This window comes from Hibiscus syriacus, unplaced genomic scaffold (genome assembly GCF_006381635.1).
Source record: "Hibiscus syriacus cultivar Baekdansim isolate YM2019G1 unplaced genomic scaffold, ASM638163v2 tig00113722_pilon, whole genome shotgun sequence".
Taxonomy (NCBI): domain Eukaryota; kingdom Viridiplantae; phylum Streptophyta; class Magnoliopsida; order Malvales; family Malvaceae; genus Hibiscus; species Hibiscus syriacus.
In genome coordinates this window covers 2,361,541-2,377,035 of record NW_024063469.1, presented here as the reverse complement: position 1 = coordinate 2,377,035, position 15,495 = coordinate 2,361,541, and the positions used below count along the sequence as shown (strand labels likewise).

Sequence of the window (15,495 nt, the reverse complement as noted above, 5' to 3'; positions counted from 1 at the left end):
ATGAATTCGAGTGGATTTTGGACGTCCACACTCCCTCAATAAACTCGGATTTGGTACAATCGGAACCCAATTCTGAACCTCATCAGGGTCTTTGTCATTACCTATGGGGGGAACTCAAATTCGTATACCTTAAAAAATTATGATAGTAGGTATACGAGATCCACAAAACGGTTATAGTCTTGACGGGTATGCGAGCAAACTGTTATCACATGAGAGCATGGATACTTCAGATCTTGAAAAAACCCGCAGTCGAACGTTCTGTCCCGTAGATTTACTCTTAACGACACAGCTTCAATCCCTTGAAGAGGTCGCGGTAACTCTGTGACACGAAACAATGCATGTGTTCTAGAGAAGCTTGTTATAGACATGACCACCTTGCATCCAGGTTTGAGCTTGTCCTCCGAGCTTCGCAAAAAGTACCCCCAAATAAAAATATATAGTTTTTGCTAAAGCCACTACAGGTAAGTGATGTGCACCCTTTAAGGTTGAATTGATTGCCTCAGCCAAGTTGGTCGTTATGTGTCCATATCGATATCCACCATCATATGTGTTTGTCCACATTTCTTTATCGATGAGGTTGATGTAATCGTATCCTTCCTCGTTCTTCGCCCGCAAATCTTGAAGCATTGATTCAAATGTTTGAGGAAGTAATTCGTACCCTGATCAAAAAATGTAGAACTTACTAATTTTGTTTCTTTGCAAAATTAAAATGATCGAAAATTAACAAACTACATCAGTTTCACTTACCCATGCGCACAAGTGATTGATGCTCATCATTCTTCTTGCAGCTTCCATGGTAGTTCGCAACAATATGTTGGATACAATACCTATGTTGGACAAACGATGGTGGCCACATTGGACCCAAAGACTCCATTGATGCTTTGATCTCAGCTCCGTGATCTGAAATGACACAAATTTTTTCCCTCATGATAACATGTGAACGTAAGTTTCGGAGGAAAAAAACCCAAGAATATGTATCTTCTCCTTCAATAAGAGAAAAAGCAAATGGAAGAATGTTACGATTACCATCTTGGACAACTGCCAATAATAAAACTTGCTTGTATTTTCCATACAAGAAAGTCTCGTCGATCTGGATCACAGGCTTGCAGTATTTGACAACATTAACGCACTATGGGTAAGTCCAAAAAACCCGGTAGAATTGGCATCGATCACGAAGAACTCGATCATTATGGTATGCATAGGAGGTTTTGAAGTCCACAATTATCCCAGGATTCAACATCTGCACTAGCCTAAACTAACTTGGAAGTTTGTTGTAAGATGCATCCCATTCGCCATGAAGTTTGACAATGACATTTTGTTTTGCCAACTAAGGCTTTTTATAGGAGACAATGTACTCATACTACGTTTGTATAGCTGAAATAAACACATCAACAACTATATGGGAGCTTGCTTTTACCATGGGCATGATGGCTTAGCAGATCACTTCAGAGTCCAAGTTGGGATGATCTTGGTTGATCCCTCCAGCACAACATGTGTGAGGACCGTTGTATACTGTTAGTTATCATATATTATTTTTCCTCTTCCTCTTCGATACGCGAACCATCCAATTGCATCCGTTTTCACGTCGGGCATAGTGACATACGTATTTTTCTATCGTGGAGCGGTCGACTCTAGATTGAACAGAATTACAGATATTGTAATTTTTTATAGCCTTCATCAATTCCTATTTGCTTGAAAACTCCATGCCTAAAGATAACTCACCATTATTTATTGATGAGTAATATCCATAGTCACTGAGATGAGGCATATCCGTAAATTCTGGCCCGAACATTGCACCATAACCAGCTTCATACATGTGTGCTGGAGGGTCATTTTGTGCCATATTTGAGGGAACTTCGTCTACATCATCATCATCATCGGAGTTGAATTGTGGTGATTCTGGGTGCATGAAAAGCCCAGTCTCAGCGTCATCCACACCTGGCTCACAAAGCGGTTCTTCTGGTGGAGATGATGGTTCCTCCATGCTCTCCACATTTAGGTCTAAGAACCTACTACTTGCACGACTTCCTCTTGAACTAGAAGGCATATCGACATTGAGATCGAAAAAGATCACAGTCGAATGCCTCCCCCTTGAGCTTGAAGCCATCGTGTCAAATGGAAACTGCACAGATTGTTGCGTCGAGGGCATCTCCATATTAAGGTCAAAGAAATTGGTAGATGAATGATTTCCCCTTAAACTGGACGTGATGTTGTCATACGGATTGTTCGTGGACCCACCTCGGTACATATCATAAGGAGTTGTTGATGAATGTCTCCCCATTGAAGTTGATGGGCCGACACCATGATGTGGATTTCCCATTATGGCATTAAAATTATTACACATTACTGTAGTCGGGTTGTCAACTTGTTCAGTCAGCCCATAGTAGGAGCTTAATGATTGACTCTAAACAGCACACACTTGAACAAACTTTACATACATCTCAATATCGACGTCTGAATAGTTACTTTGAGAATTAACCATCATTTCAACATCATCATTGTTCGATAGTTCGAATATTGTATAAGTTAATGGCAACAATGATGTTGAAAATCTGTACTGCAACGACGACATTCTTCTACTATTTCCAACATGAACATTCCTCGAAATCTTCGTTATCAGCTCCTCAAGAGTTATGTTTCTCTTGAATGATATTTTAACAAGCTCATTTGATACGAAAATAACGTCGGTTTCATCTTCTCTAATTTCTCCATCATAATAAACAATAGCTGAAAGTCACGTCATTCTTAGAGTTTAAAGTGCGATAATATTATATCTGCAAAAAAACAACTGAAACAAACCTAATTAAATAAATAATATATGAACGAAAATATAACACAATAAAATTTTTACACATAAACGTAAATAATTTAAATAATATAATTTTATATTATTACCTGTACCGCAAAAATATTTCGACGTATGCTCTCGCTTTCCAATTTCACAAACTCAGAAATTAATTGAAAACAATTAGTAAAATATTTTTTCAATTAATCATATATAATTATAAAAGAATATTATAACAAAATTACCTTATAACGAAAGATCGAACGTACTTCTGAATCAAATATAAGAGGATTGTCGGTGTTATTTACGGATTGAAAGGATTATTGTATTAATTTCTCGATTGAGAGAGAGTTGTGAGAAAGTTTACAGTGGAGAGAGCTATTTATAACGGAGAGACGATGCTTTAAAGCCGAGAAGTGCGGATGAAATTATGTAAGGTGCGGTGCAGGGATCGCGTCATGCATTATGCATATGTAATAATTAAAAGGCGTGACCTCTGCACCGCGCTATAGCCTTACGTGGCGTAAAGCGCGCCTTAATCACGTGTATCAAACTCAACACGCTTCAAAGAGCGCACCTTTCTGAAAATGATGTTAGATCGAGAAATATAATCTAAACGGTGCGTGACAAAGAAATAAAGACGCTTAGAACGATTTATCGCCTAATCTAATCAATTAATGCAAAAATTCGAGCTCCCCCTGTCCTTTCAAGATGAGACACCAGAGGAAGGAAATTTCTGAGTGATTTCTTCAAGCTTCCATTTTAGTTATAAAAAAAAAAGAACATATGGAAAAGGACTTACTGATTGGAGAAATACCTAGTCCAAAACAAATCATTCCCCAGGGAAGGCTATAGCTTTCATATCCATACCAATAATTTACACTGTTCAAATGTCAGCACCTCCCATCAATCTTATTTATTTTATAAAAAAGATGATGTCTTATTCAAGAGATGACAACTACGGCCGAACGGGTAAACTAAAAGATTTTAGTGTTTCTTTTTTACAAACGGCATCGCCATTGTTGTATCATTCGATTTAATATTGGCATTCTTATTTAGCAGCTAAGTGTTTCACCTTGATCTCATAGTTAGACGAACTATGTATTTAATCATTTAAATGTTATTTTGGTTTTATTCAGATTATAAATTATTATTTTTTTAAAAATTATATTTAAAATTATATTTGAATTCTATTTAAGTCTTTTGAATCCAAAATTAACCAAACCAGCTGAAGCCAAGTCAAGTCTCTCACTCTCCAGGTGTCCCTCAGATCTTCCTTCAACATTACATAATACTCGTCCCACGTCATGGACATATCAAGTCAACTAAATTGGAGAACGATTAGATTTGGTTAAATAATATTTCAGTTTGATATCGTTTAAGCAATGTATCATATTTGAGTCTTTATGTATGTATAAAATTTTCACTTAAGTGTAAGATGCGGATCGATCTGATTAAAGAACAAAACCTTAAAATCGGGGGAGCAATCAAAATGATAATAACAATACTTTAGTTAAGGATTGATCGAAGGGAAGTGAATGAGAACGTTCACTTTTCTTAAAATTTTCAAATTTTCATGCATTTTAATTTCTTTATATTTCTATCATTAATTTATTTTCAACTTGTAAAACTTTATAAATTTATCACTTTTTAAAATTTTATAAATTTGTTCGTTTAACATAAAAAAATTTACTCATCCTAATTTCAATTTAATTGATACAAAGAATGAACGTTGAAATGTTCATTATATTTAAGATAAAATGGAGAGTCGATGAACTAGGTGATTAGAGAAGGTGAAGAAAGGAAAGGAAGATGATAATGTTGTGGGGAAGTGGTATTCTAGAGTAGTCGACAAAGTCCAATACTTGTATAGGTATAAGTGTTATCATAGGTGTTATGTGCCATATTATAAATTATAGTCTAATGTTGTAAAGGATTGATAATAAATAAGTAATTTTTCTATTATAAGTTATGATGTGTTGTAGGTTCGTACCTAATAAGATGTGAACGTTGAGTCAAGATATAACAGCTTATGATTTAGGATTTAAATTTTTATATTTCCAGTAAATTTATAAAGTTTAAAAAAAAGAAAGATAAAAATATTTAAATTATATGAAAAATTAAAATTATTTAAAAGACAATTTTTTATTTAATTAAAAGTAATCTTACTATAATTTATGATGTGATTACAGTTTCTGTTTCACCAAAAGAATGTCTCAATCCCCAAATCAACAATGGACTCTTAGATTTTTTTCATCATCTGATCTCCATCATTAATCATTTGATGGGATTAAAACTAGACTATGTTGGTCGACTCGTCATTTTCTCGTGTTTCACCATTTGGATTGGTCGTCTGTCCATCGGAGTTATGTCCCATCAGTACGTTTGCTAAGTTTTTAACGACCGGATACTAAAATGAAACAAAAAACTAAACGTTAGGTTGATTTAAAAATAAATAAATACTAAAACAGACCAAAACTGATAAATTAGATACTAACTATGTAATTTATCCTATTAATTAATGAGCTGATAATGATTGTTATTGAAAAAATGCTCGTATATTATTTTTCAACTTACTATGAAATATATTATGTAATCCAATCAGACTCGCAATATATTATGAGACAACGTGTTATGTTTTTCATCAAAAGTCCTTGTACTGGATCCTTTTTAATACATCTAATTATCCTTAAAATTGTATCCAAATGAGAATTCTTTGGTTGTTATATAAACTGAGTTAGATGTTGAACAACGAATGTGATATCATGTAACGTTCTAAATTTTGAGTTAGTAGCTTCGGACTAACCCAAGAGAGTTTAGGATAAGTTCATTAGCTTTGTAGAAATCTTGGTTCAAGTTGATGTGAGTTTGGGCTTGTGTTGAGCCCAAATATAATTTTAAAAAAAGATGGTTTTGAATTAGTAACAAAGAATGAAGCACCAAGGAGGTAATTATCCCAATTTATTTTCTAAAGTTGGTTCTCTCATGTGTTGATGGAAAAGGCTAAGTTTTATTTCACAGCTCATATTTTTCACCTTTGTTGTATCTTTGAGATAAGATAGTAACGTGGTAACCTTGCAAACTTAGTCCAAAAATATCAAGGTAAGAGTTGTAATCACCTCATCTTAAGTTTCATTTCAAGTCCACAATATCAAGGTTTGGTCATGGTGGCCATAAGTAGAGGTTTAGTGGGGGTTTAGAAACCCATAGTGAACCAGCTCATTTTTTATGGATTTAAACATTAAGAAGTATTCTTAAGTTCTCAAATGAGTTAATAACTCGTTTCCTTGATTCTTGTCTAATGAAAGAGTAGAAGAAAGCTCCATGAGCAGGGGCAAAGAAAAACTAGTACTTGATTGAACCTTGAGTTGTTTCCAGAAGCGTAGAATCAAGGCAACAGACTTTTAACTAATCTTTACCGTTTGTAAGTCATTATGTGTTAGATTGGCTTGTATGAGTTTATGAAGTATGTAGGTACATTTACAGTGAATCATGACTTGTATTCTTGGATGTTATACAACATGAGAAATAACTTATAATGACTCCTTTTACCATAAATAAGCTTTAAATAATGTTTAAGGGCCTTAGAGAGGCTTAAGGGTGAAGATGGAGTTTCATTTTCAGACAAAATAAAGTATCTGGATTTGAGTATCAATATTGGATGAACATAATCAATATTGTTCTTCGAGTATCAATACTGAAAGATGCAGTATCAATATCAGTGTTAAGTTACAAATTTCAATAGCCAATTTTGGTACCAATACTCATGGAGTATTGATACTACGTAAAGTAGAAATACTGATACTCTAAATAAGGATATCGATACTAATTTATTTTCCCAAACATCAAACCTCAATTCGGTATTGGTACTCAGGATGGTATCAATATCCTAATAGAGAAGTATCGATACTCAACATAAGGGTATCGATACTATAAGGCATCCTCATAACATTGAATGTAAGATAAATATTGGTACCATGCAAGAGTATCGATATTGTCAGGTCGATATCAATAGTAAAGGGGTTTAGTATTGATACCATCGTATATTTTTGGGCAGAAAATCTAACTTAGGGCTAAGGGTTCGAGAAAGGGTCTAGAACCACCAAAGCTTCTCTAATGAGCGTACAAGTGAGAACAACAAATGAATACCACAAAAGCTTAAAAATCTTGAGAAGTAAAATGCGTAAAACTACTTTGATATATGACTCTTAAAGAAGTAAAAAAGTTCCATACCACGAGTACTAGTGAAAACTGATTTTAAACCAAAATAAAGAATTGCTTAAGATAGAGAATGATGTCAGATTTTAATCTCAACAAGAAAATGTAAATCATTCAGGTGTGATCATCAATAAAAGTAAAAAAAAATAACCTTGATGTGTAGAAATTCTGTAAGGCCCCACAAATCTATATGCATTAGTTTAGAGGGAGTATCAACTCTAGAATGACTTAAAAGGAAAAGGTAACCTATTTTGCTTAGATAAAGGGCAAAGTGGGCATTGCTTAATATTATCAGCATGAAAAGGTTTAGATATAGAAAAATCTGGTTTGTGCATTTTAATAAAAAGAAGATGAACACAAAAAAGTTGTAATTGCCATATTAACTGTAGAATTGTTAGGGGAAGAGCTGTACAAAAGGTCTAAGATTTGTTGATATTGTTATGAAGTGAACACTGGAACACTATGATTGTTATAAAACCTATGAGCAGCCACTATGAGTCTACGACTCACATACTCACCTATGACAATTATAAAACCTATCCAGCATGATCGAAAAAATATTGTAATCTTAATAAAATTATCTCACCTTCATCTAACTCTGCTATACCCTTTTATGAAGATAAGAGTAGCTCAACATCAACTAACGACCGGTCACGATTTTATGCCTAAATTAGAAGGAATAAATCTACGTTATTGACATAATCAATTTATTCCCATAAGCAATAATATACGACAGCATGTATAAATTAAAAAATGAATTGGCGAAGTAGGGCGTGTATCATGTGGCTTATCGTTGGTCAAATCATTCTCGCAACAAGTCATTAACATTAGACTTGGTCTTCTTCACCTTACATACTGATGAGTGAGATAATTTAGTCACCACACTGCATTTTTAGGTTATAAATGAACGAATTTCAATTTCATTTTTAGTTGCGTACGTTAATTATTATTGCCAGAAAGAGCATGATGTAAGGATAGATAGTTAGTGGCTTAGTGGTGATTCCTGCCTAATGGATCCCTCCATCTTAATAGTTAAGAAATTTCCAAAAACGTGTTTTCGAGTGCAATTGAGTAAATTTACCCAAAATTGGAGTTATACAATAACTAGGGGATCAAAATCATAATTGGAAAATATTTGTAGGGACATGATCGCCAATTCCTATCTTCAAATTATTTATTTACGTCCATTACAAGAACCCTGACGCGGCAGCTGGAACTTGGAACCGTGATTGCGTTTCTCCTTCATTTAACAGAGGAGGGTAACTTACAAACGAAACAAAACAAAGCGAGAGAAAGAGAAGAGTTTCACTGGGGAAGGGAAGTTAAGAATCTAGTGAGCTCAGCCAAGTTGAAGGTAATGATCTTTCTGTTCATGCATTCTTGTTTTTTTCTCTGTAAAGTTTTAATGTTTGTAAATAGTTTTTTATCTTCTTTCTACTTGTTTTTTGGAAGTAAATTTGACAAACCGAGTTTTTTTATTCCCTTTTCCTGCGCCAGTGATCTCTTTATTTCGATGTAGAATCTGTAGTCACGCTTAAAAAAAGTATTTTAACTCTCGATCGTAGTTTTGTTTGCGATTCATGTTCTGTTTCTACTGCTTTCTGCATTTTTTAAAGATTCCTTTGAATTCTCTTCTTTGTTGAATCATTAACTATGGCTCTATTTAAATTGGGGTACGATATTGATTTGTATGTTGAATTTGAGACTGTTTCGTGTTTGAAAAAAATGAAAATTGGGGCTCTTTCCTTTGGAGAAGACGATGTGTATTAATTTCTAAAGGACTGATTAATTTGAGCTGCGATATTGTTATTTTTTCTCTGGATCTTTCTTTTTATTTCCTTCAGCTAGGAAAAATAAGAGATTAATTTGAGGACTGAATGATTTTTTTAATGGAAATTTAAGCATGTTTCGGACTCTGCCCTGCATTTAACGACTTATATTGGGCTATTTCTTAGAGTTGTCGCGTCGAGTGATATCGTTGTTTTGGTTTAGAATGAATCAAGTTCAACTTTATTGTTTGATTATAATTTACTTCAGAATCTACAGTTGTATTTGGTATTTGCTGTTTTATTCTTTAAATTCTTTGTTGATTAAGAATTCTTTTGGAGTTGCATATCGAATTAGTTTCCCACATTGCTAATTGATTTCACAAGTCTCCAGCTTGTTCTTGTTGTTTTTTAGGGGAATTTGCTGCTCTGCTTTCTCATATTTTTCCGAGGGAATCGAAGTGCATGGGTCCTCTAGGTGAATTGCCAGCTTTGAGAAATCTCAGAATGCCTCTTGGGATTAGTTTCTTCGAGCACATTAAGAGAGGGAAGCTTTCTTATAAAACTCATAAGCAATTGTCTTGATTGTAACATTTCTCGCTTACACTTGCTACCATGCCACAAGGAAAACAACCAGCATCGTCAAGAGTGCTCTCGATCCGCAGTCACCCGATGTAAGCTTGAAGTTCCCGTGGAGGATAACATACCTCAGTTCACCTGCTGAAAACAAAAGAGTTTCTTGGGTTCTAGGAGATGGTTGGGCACCATTTAACCGATCCGATGGTCGGTCTTGCTTGGTGAACTGGACGTGGCGTTCCTCGCAATATATGCTTTTGGAACGTACTTCTCTGGACATTTGGGTGATAGAATGAATTTAAGGATCTTTTTGACAGTCGGAATGATCGGAACTGGCTTGTTTACTTCACTATTTGGTGTTGGGTACTGGGCTAATATCCATAGCTTTTACTACTACCTTATAGTGCAAATGGTTGCCGGTTTATTTCAATCAACAGGGTGGCCTTCGGTTGTTGCAGTGGTCGGTAACTGGTTTGGGAAGAAAAAGAGAGGTTTTATTATGGGCATATGGAATGCTCACACATCTGTTGAGAACATTACCGGTTCATTGATTGCTTTGGCACTATTGAGCTACGGATGGGGTTGGTCCTTTGTCGTGCCTTGTCTGCTTATTGCTTTCATTGGCTTGTCGGTTTTCCTTTTGTTGCCCGTTAGTCCCGAATCAGTCGGTGCTGATAGAGATGAAGATTTAGTGGATTCTCCTAGGAAGAACGGAGAGGAAGTGACAGAGCCTCTACAATGCTCGGATACTAAGATCAAGGAGAAGGCTGTAGGGTTCATCGAAGCATGGAAAATCCCCGGAGTTGCTCCTTTTGCTCTCTGCCTATTCTTTGCCAAATTGGTCGCTTACATATTCCTCTATTGGCTTCCATAATACATTTCCCATACAGGTATGCTAATATCTATTTTTGGTCTTGAAACATGTTGAATTCATTGGTTTTTAAATGTTTCTTGGTTGACTAGTTTGTTCATCACTAATTCTCTGGTCCATTCACCGATCTTGCAGCGATCGAGGGAAAATATTTATCAAGTGAAACAGCAGGAAACTTGTCAACAATCTTTGATGTTGGAGGGGTGCTTGGAGGAATCTTAGCCGGACACATTTCCGATCGCTTAGATGCCAGAGCCATAACAGCAGCAACTTTTATGTACTGCGTGATCCCAGCTCTCTATTTATACTGTACTTACGGACACTTTTCGATGGCGATGAACATAGCTCTCATGTTCATTTGCGGCATGTTTGTAAACGGCCCCTATGCTCTTATAACAACTGCTGTCTCAGCCGACCTGGGAGCGCACGGTTCATTGAAGGGGAACTCAAAGGCATTGGCAACCGTGACAGCAATCATAGATGGAACAGGCTCCGTCGGTGCTGCAATCAGACCATTGCTGACCGGTTACATTTCCGCCAAGAGCTGGAGTGCGGTTTTTACAATGCTCATGGGAGCAGCTCTGGTTGCAGGGCTTTTGTTGACAAGGCTAGTGGTGGCCGAGGTGGTTGCGAGGGTTTCCGAATCAAGGTCAAGGTCCCAAGGAGGATCCCAAACAACATCCCAAGATGAAGAAATTGATGTATGAATGATTTGTTTGTAGAAGCCCCATATGTATATAGTGTGTGATTTTTAGAATTTTTCTTGCCTCTAGTTGTAAAAGGAAGGGGGGAAGATACTTTGAAGCCAGGAATTTTCTGCCAATTTTCCATGATTAACATGGGAAGAAAAACAAAGGGCGGGAGGAGAGCACGCTCCATGTCTATTTGAATGTACATTTTGTACGTTGTGTATTGTTTTAATACATTGGCCATAACATTATAACATGGTTAAAGTAAACCTACCATTTATCTCTCTGAACCAGTTAATTAATTATTATATTAAATTATTATTCTTAATATTGACTATTTATTGTATTGAATTATTAGTCTCAATAATATGTGATGGTTGATCTTTATTTTAATCGCAATTAATAAGGTCGGATTCAAGATTTTATTTCAGAGGCAAAAATTTAAGAAGTTTTATTAAAAATATTATAGTACAAATTATAAAAATTTAGGGATGTAATATTATATCATAAATAAAATATAAAATATTTAAATCATATTAGAATTTAAAATTTTTAATAAGTGTGATTGTCTCTAAAATCAAAGATAAACTTATAAACTTAAAAAATTATATTTAAAATTTTAAAAATAATTAAAAAATAATTAAATTAAATGTGAAAATTGTGACCGCTTCTCAACAAAATTTCGATATATCCTTGCCCAAACTCTTCTATCTATCCATAATTTAGTAAAATGACGATTACAAGGGTAGTACTTGTTCTAAAATATCTTAATCATTTGAAAATTAATCCTCAAATATCATTTAATCATTGATACTCGAACTTAAAACTTAAAAAAAAACCGGCTTAATTCGTACATAATAGATTATTAAGAACTATTTCTTGGTCTTTTGTTTTCGGTACGACGCAGTTAGAAATTCGGCCCACTAATAAAGGGACCTGCCTGCCATTAGCCCCTTGAGCATCAAGGCCTAAAAGGGAAATTAGGGTTAGATTAACTCAATAAGTCAAACGGGTATAAGAATAGTCTATTATATCAATTTGAATTTTATTTTGAGATATACGATAATATAATAAACTCGTCACGTCGATATAACAACTTTTAAAAAATATATTTTATTAAAATTTATCACATCGATATGACGAATTTTAAATCACTATAGTAAATATTATAGATCTCAAATTAATTTTAGAAGTGACCTAATAGGTTAATCTTTTTGAGGCCTATTAGGCCAATTATACCGCAAAATTAGTCCTAAACATAGGCTTTAAGAGTAGACATTAGTAATCTTTTCCAGTGGATTCAAATTTTGTAAGTCCAATTAGTCCAACCTAAATTTATATTGATTTATTAGTTTGTTCGTATATTGTAACACTGACTTCATTTATATTTATTTAGGTGTATTGATTATAATTATAAATGTATTTATAATTTTAAGTGAAGAGATAATAGTTGGAAGATAGACTCAAGTAACTATGAAATTATTTAATCACATGTATGATTGTAAACGATCAAAACATACGATAAATTATTTATAGTTATTCATATATTACGTCAGTTAAATGTTAAATAAATATGTAAGAACAATAATTTCATATTCTTTTATTAAACAAATAGATTTGTGTAAAATATATTCGATTCATTAATATTTACGAATAAATTCAATATTTATTAGTTTGCTTACTTGAAATTTTTATTAAACTCATAAACAATACTTCAAAATATTTTATTTTATATTTGTTTATTTATATATAATTATTAATACTTTTGTTTGATTACTTTATATATAAAAACAAAAATATATATTTATTTACAATTTGTTTATTATTATTATTACATGAATATATGTGTTTGTTTAATCAGTGGCGGATCCAGAAATTTAAGAATGAGAATCCAAAATTTTAATTTTTTTTCTTAAAAATAATGGATATGCAAAAATTATAATTTTTTTTCTTTTTTCCTTAATACATTAAGTTAAATTTAACCAATTTTTCAAAATAATGGATGCACTTGCCACTGTGTTTAATATCCATGAACAAATTTATTTGGTATGCATGAACAAATTTATTTAATATGCATAAAAGTTAAACCGACAAATGCACTAACCAAATAACCTTCCTTGGTAATAAAAAAATGATCGTTATTTTTTAAGTTTTAAGGTTTAAGCACTATGAATAGCATGGGTATAAACATTAAATTTTAAATAGTTGAGAAACAGATAATACATTATACTTATCCCATGTTAAAATAAATAAATAAGAACCTACATATTTAAAAAAAAATAGCAAAAATACAATTATAAAATTCAAACTAAAAACAAAAACAATTTATAAAAAAAAATAGGGGCAAGAATCTCGACATTAAACGCACAAATAGAAGAATACCAACTATCAGGATATCCTAAAAAAATAGCCACTAGATGAAGGGGACAGTCCCTTCCCAATGAAAACATATGATATGAAGAGAACACTCCAAACTTGAAAGCTATACTTTAAAGGATCTCCTTCAAATTCATGTAAAACGACGTCTGGAGGGAGGGATTGAAAGAAATTCAAAGCTATTGAAAAAGTCAAAATCCTCAGCCCCAGTTTGCGAATTGAAAAGTATGATCTAACTAAAATTTCAATACCATTTAGAAGTAAAAGCGCGGAAATTTCATATGAAAACTCGTGTTCAACCATTGCAAAGTCTGCCATTACTTTGAAATGTTAATGGTGAATTGTCACTTTCTGGAGATATTAGAAAAGAACACATGCCGAATGAATAAGCCCTGTTTTATTCATTCCTCAACAACGAACAAATCCAAATTCAATGTAGTCACAAAAACATACAGTGAAAATAAGAGTCCAATTGCAAGTTGTAATCAAACACCAACTTTACGGGAAAAAATATAGTGGTTTTTTGTTTTGCAAATCCCGAAATCATATTTGATCCTAAAAGAGGAATTCTCTTTTTTCTCCATAACTAATGCAGAGAAAAACAACATCGAACCTGTTGATTCCATTGATTCTTGGAATTTTGGATCTAATCGTCATCCTTGTTCTTGGGCTTGCGGTAATTCTCCTCGACATGCTTGGCTATGAAGAAGGCGGAGTCGGCAAGCTTCTTGACGTTCGGAACGTTGTAGTTTTGGGCAACGTAAATCCCGCAAACTGTGCCTGCGATGAAGGAAAAACAGCTTTTTATTATGCCCATACTTTGCTGTAATCGCTCGAAAATTCGTTAGGATCGGAAACAAAAGGATTTGGGGTTCTAATTAGGGTATCGGAATTTTTTAGGGATTTAGGGCTCTGGGGATGATCCGAATAACTCTTGCAAGATCGGAATTTTGACGGAAAATAAGTTTGCACTCAGAGGGCTTAATTGTCATTTGACAAAGGTCAAACATCTATTCTTTATAATTGTTCGAGCCTTAATTGTCGAGAAATACTCACACACGACAGTTTTAATATACTATTAAAAAAAATGTTATCGGTAAAAAATTATCAGAAACATTATTATTTCTATTAGTTTTGTTATTATTGGACATTTTACTGAAAAAACGCTACCGATTTTGTTATTTTTTCTACCGATTTTATTATTGAACACTTTTACCGAAAATGTTAAAAAAGTTGAAGTTTTAAGTAAAAATAATAATGTTTTAGGTAATTTTTTACCGGTTTTATTATTTAAACAATAACAAAACCAGTAACGTCTTATTTTAGTCTTATATTAAGGTGTCGCATCGTAGAATTTCCCTTATCTAAATTATACTTTAAATTAGTTTTAATGTATAATTTTTTTTCATTAAACACCTAAAATTATAACGAAAAAATCATTAAATGATTAGCGTCATATTCAGATTCTTTAAAATTATATTTTTTAAATAATATATTATTTTTAAAAAGTTAAAAAAATATAAATATGATACGTGTCATTTAACGATTTTTTTATATTAAATACCTAAAAACATAATGAAGAAAATATTAATCACATATTTTTAATAAAAAGTTATTTATGCACTAAAATTTAATGTAAAGTAGAATTTAAATACCTAAAAGTATATTAAGACTTGTTCTGATAAATTATTTATTTAGTGGATTATCAATTATTTAATTTTTAATTTGATTACTCATAATTTAAAAATTATAGATGATGCTATTTTGGTATATTTTTATTTTTTTTAATACTTATATCCGTTCTGTATTTTTACATGAACAATTCGATTATATTTAAATTAATTTTGTTTTATCAATAAAATAATAACAGTATCACCATATCATGATAATAAAATTTATAAAGAATGTGATATTCAAAATTTGTCCCTTTAGAAGAGGGTTATACACCTAACAACTGGACTAAACATGTTAACTATATTAGTTTCATTAGAACATAAATTTAAGTTATGAGAACAAAAGAGTAGATTTCAAATGTGAAGATAAAAGGATTCAAATGACAACTTTGAAAGAGAATAATTGTATCTAACCACTAGAGTTGAGTTATTATTTATGTTAATTTTACATAACATTTTTTTATAGAAATTATTAATTTTATTAAAAATAAAAAATATTCCAATTATAATTAATGTTTATAACCATAATCGTAAACTAAGT

General features: G+C 32.8%; 1 protein-coding gene and 1 pseudogene across 1 annotated transcript; one reads left to right on the top strand and one right to left on the bottom strand.

Moving 5' to 3' along the window:
• Positions 1–9,219: 9,219 nt before the first annotated feature.
• LOC120186976 lies at positions 9,220–11,136 on the top strand (annotated as a pseudogene).
• Positions 11,137–13,663: 2,527 nt separating this feature from the next.
• LOC120187050 lies at positions 13,664–14,251 on the bottom strand. The gene has a single exon (XM_039190841.1). It carries the CDS (start codon positions 14,096–14,098, stop codon positions 13,928–13,930), a length of 171 nt encoding a protein of 56 aa, XP_039046772.1. The 5' UTR covers positions 14,099–14,251; the 3' UTR covers positions 13,664–13,927.
• Between the last annotated feature and the right edge of the window lie 1,244 nt (positions 14,252–15,495).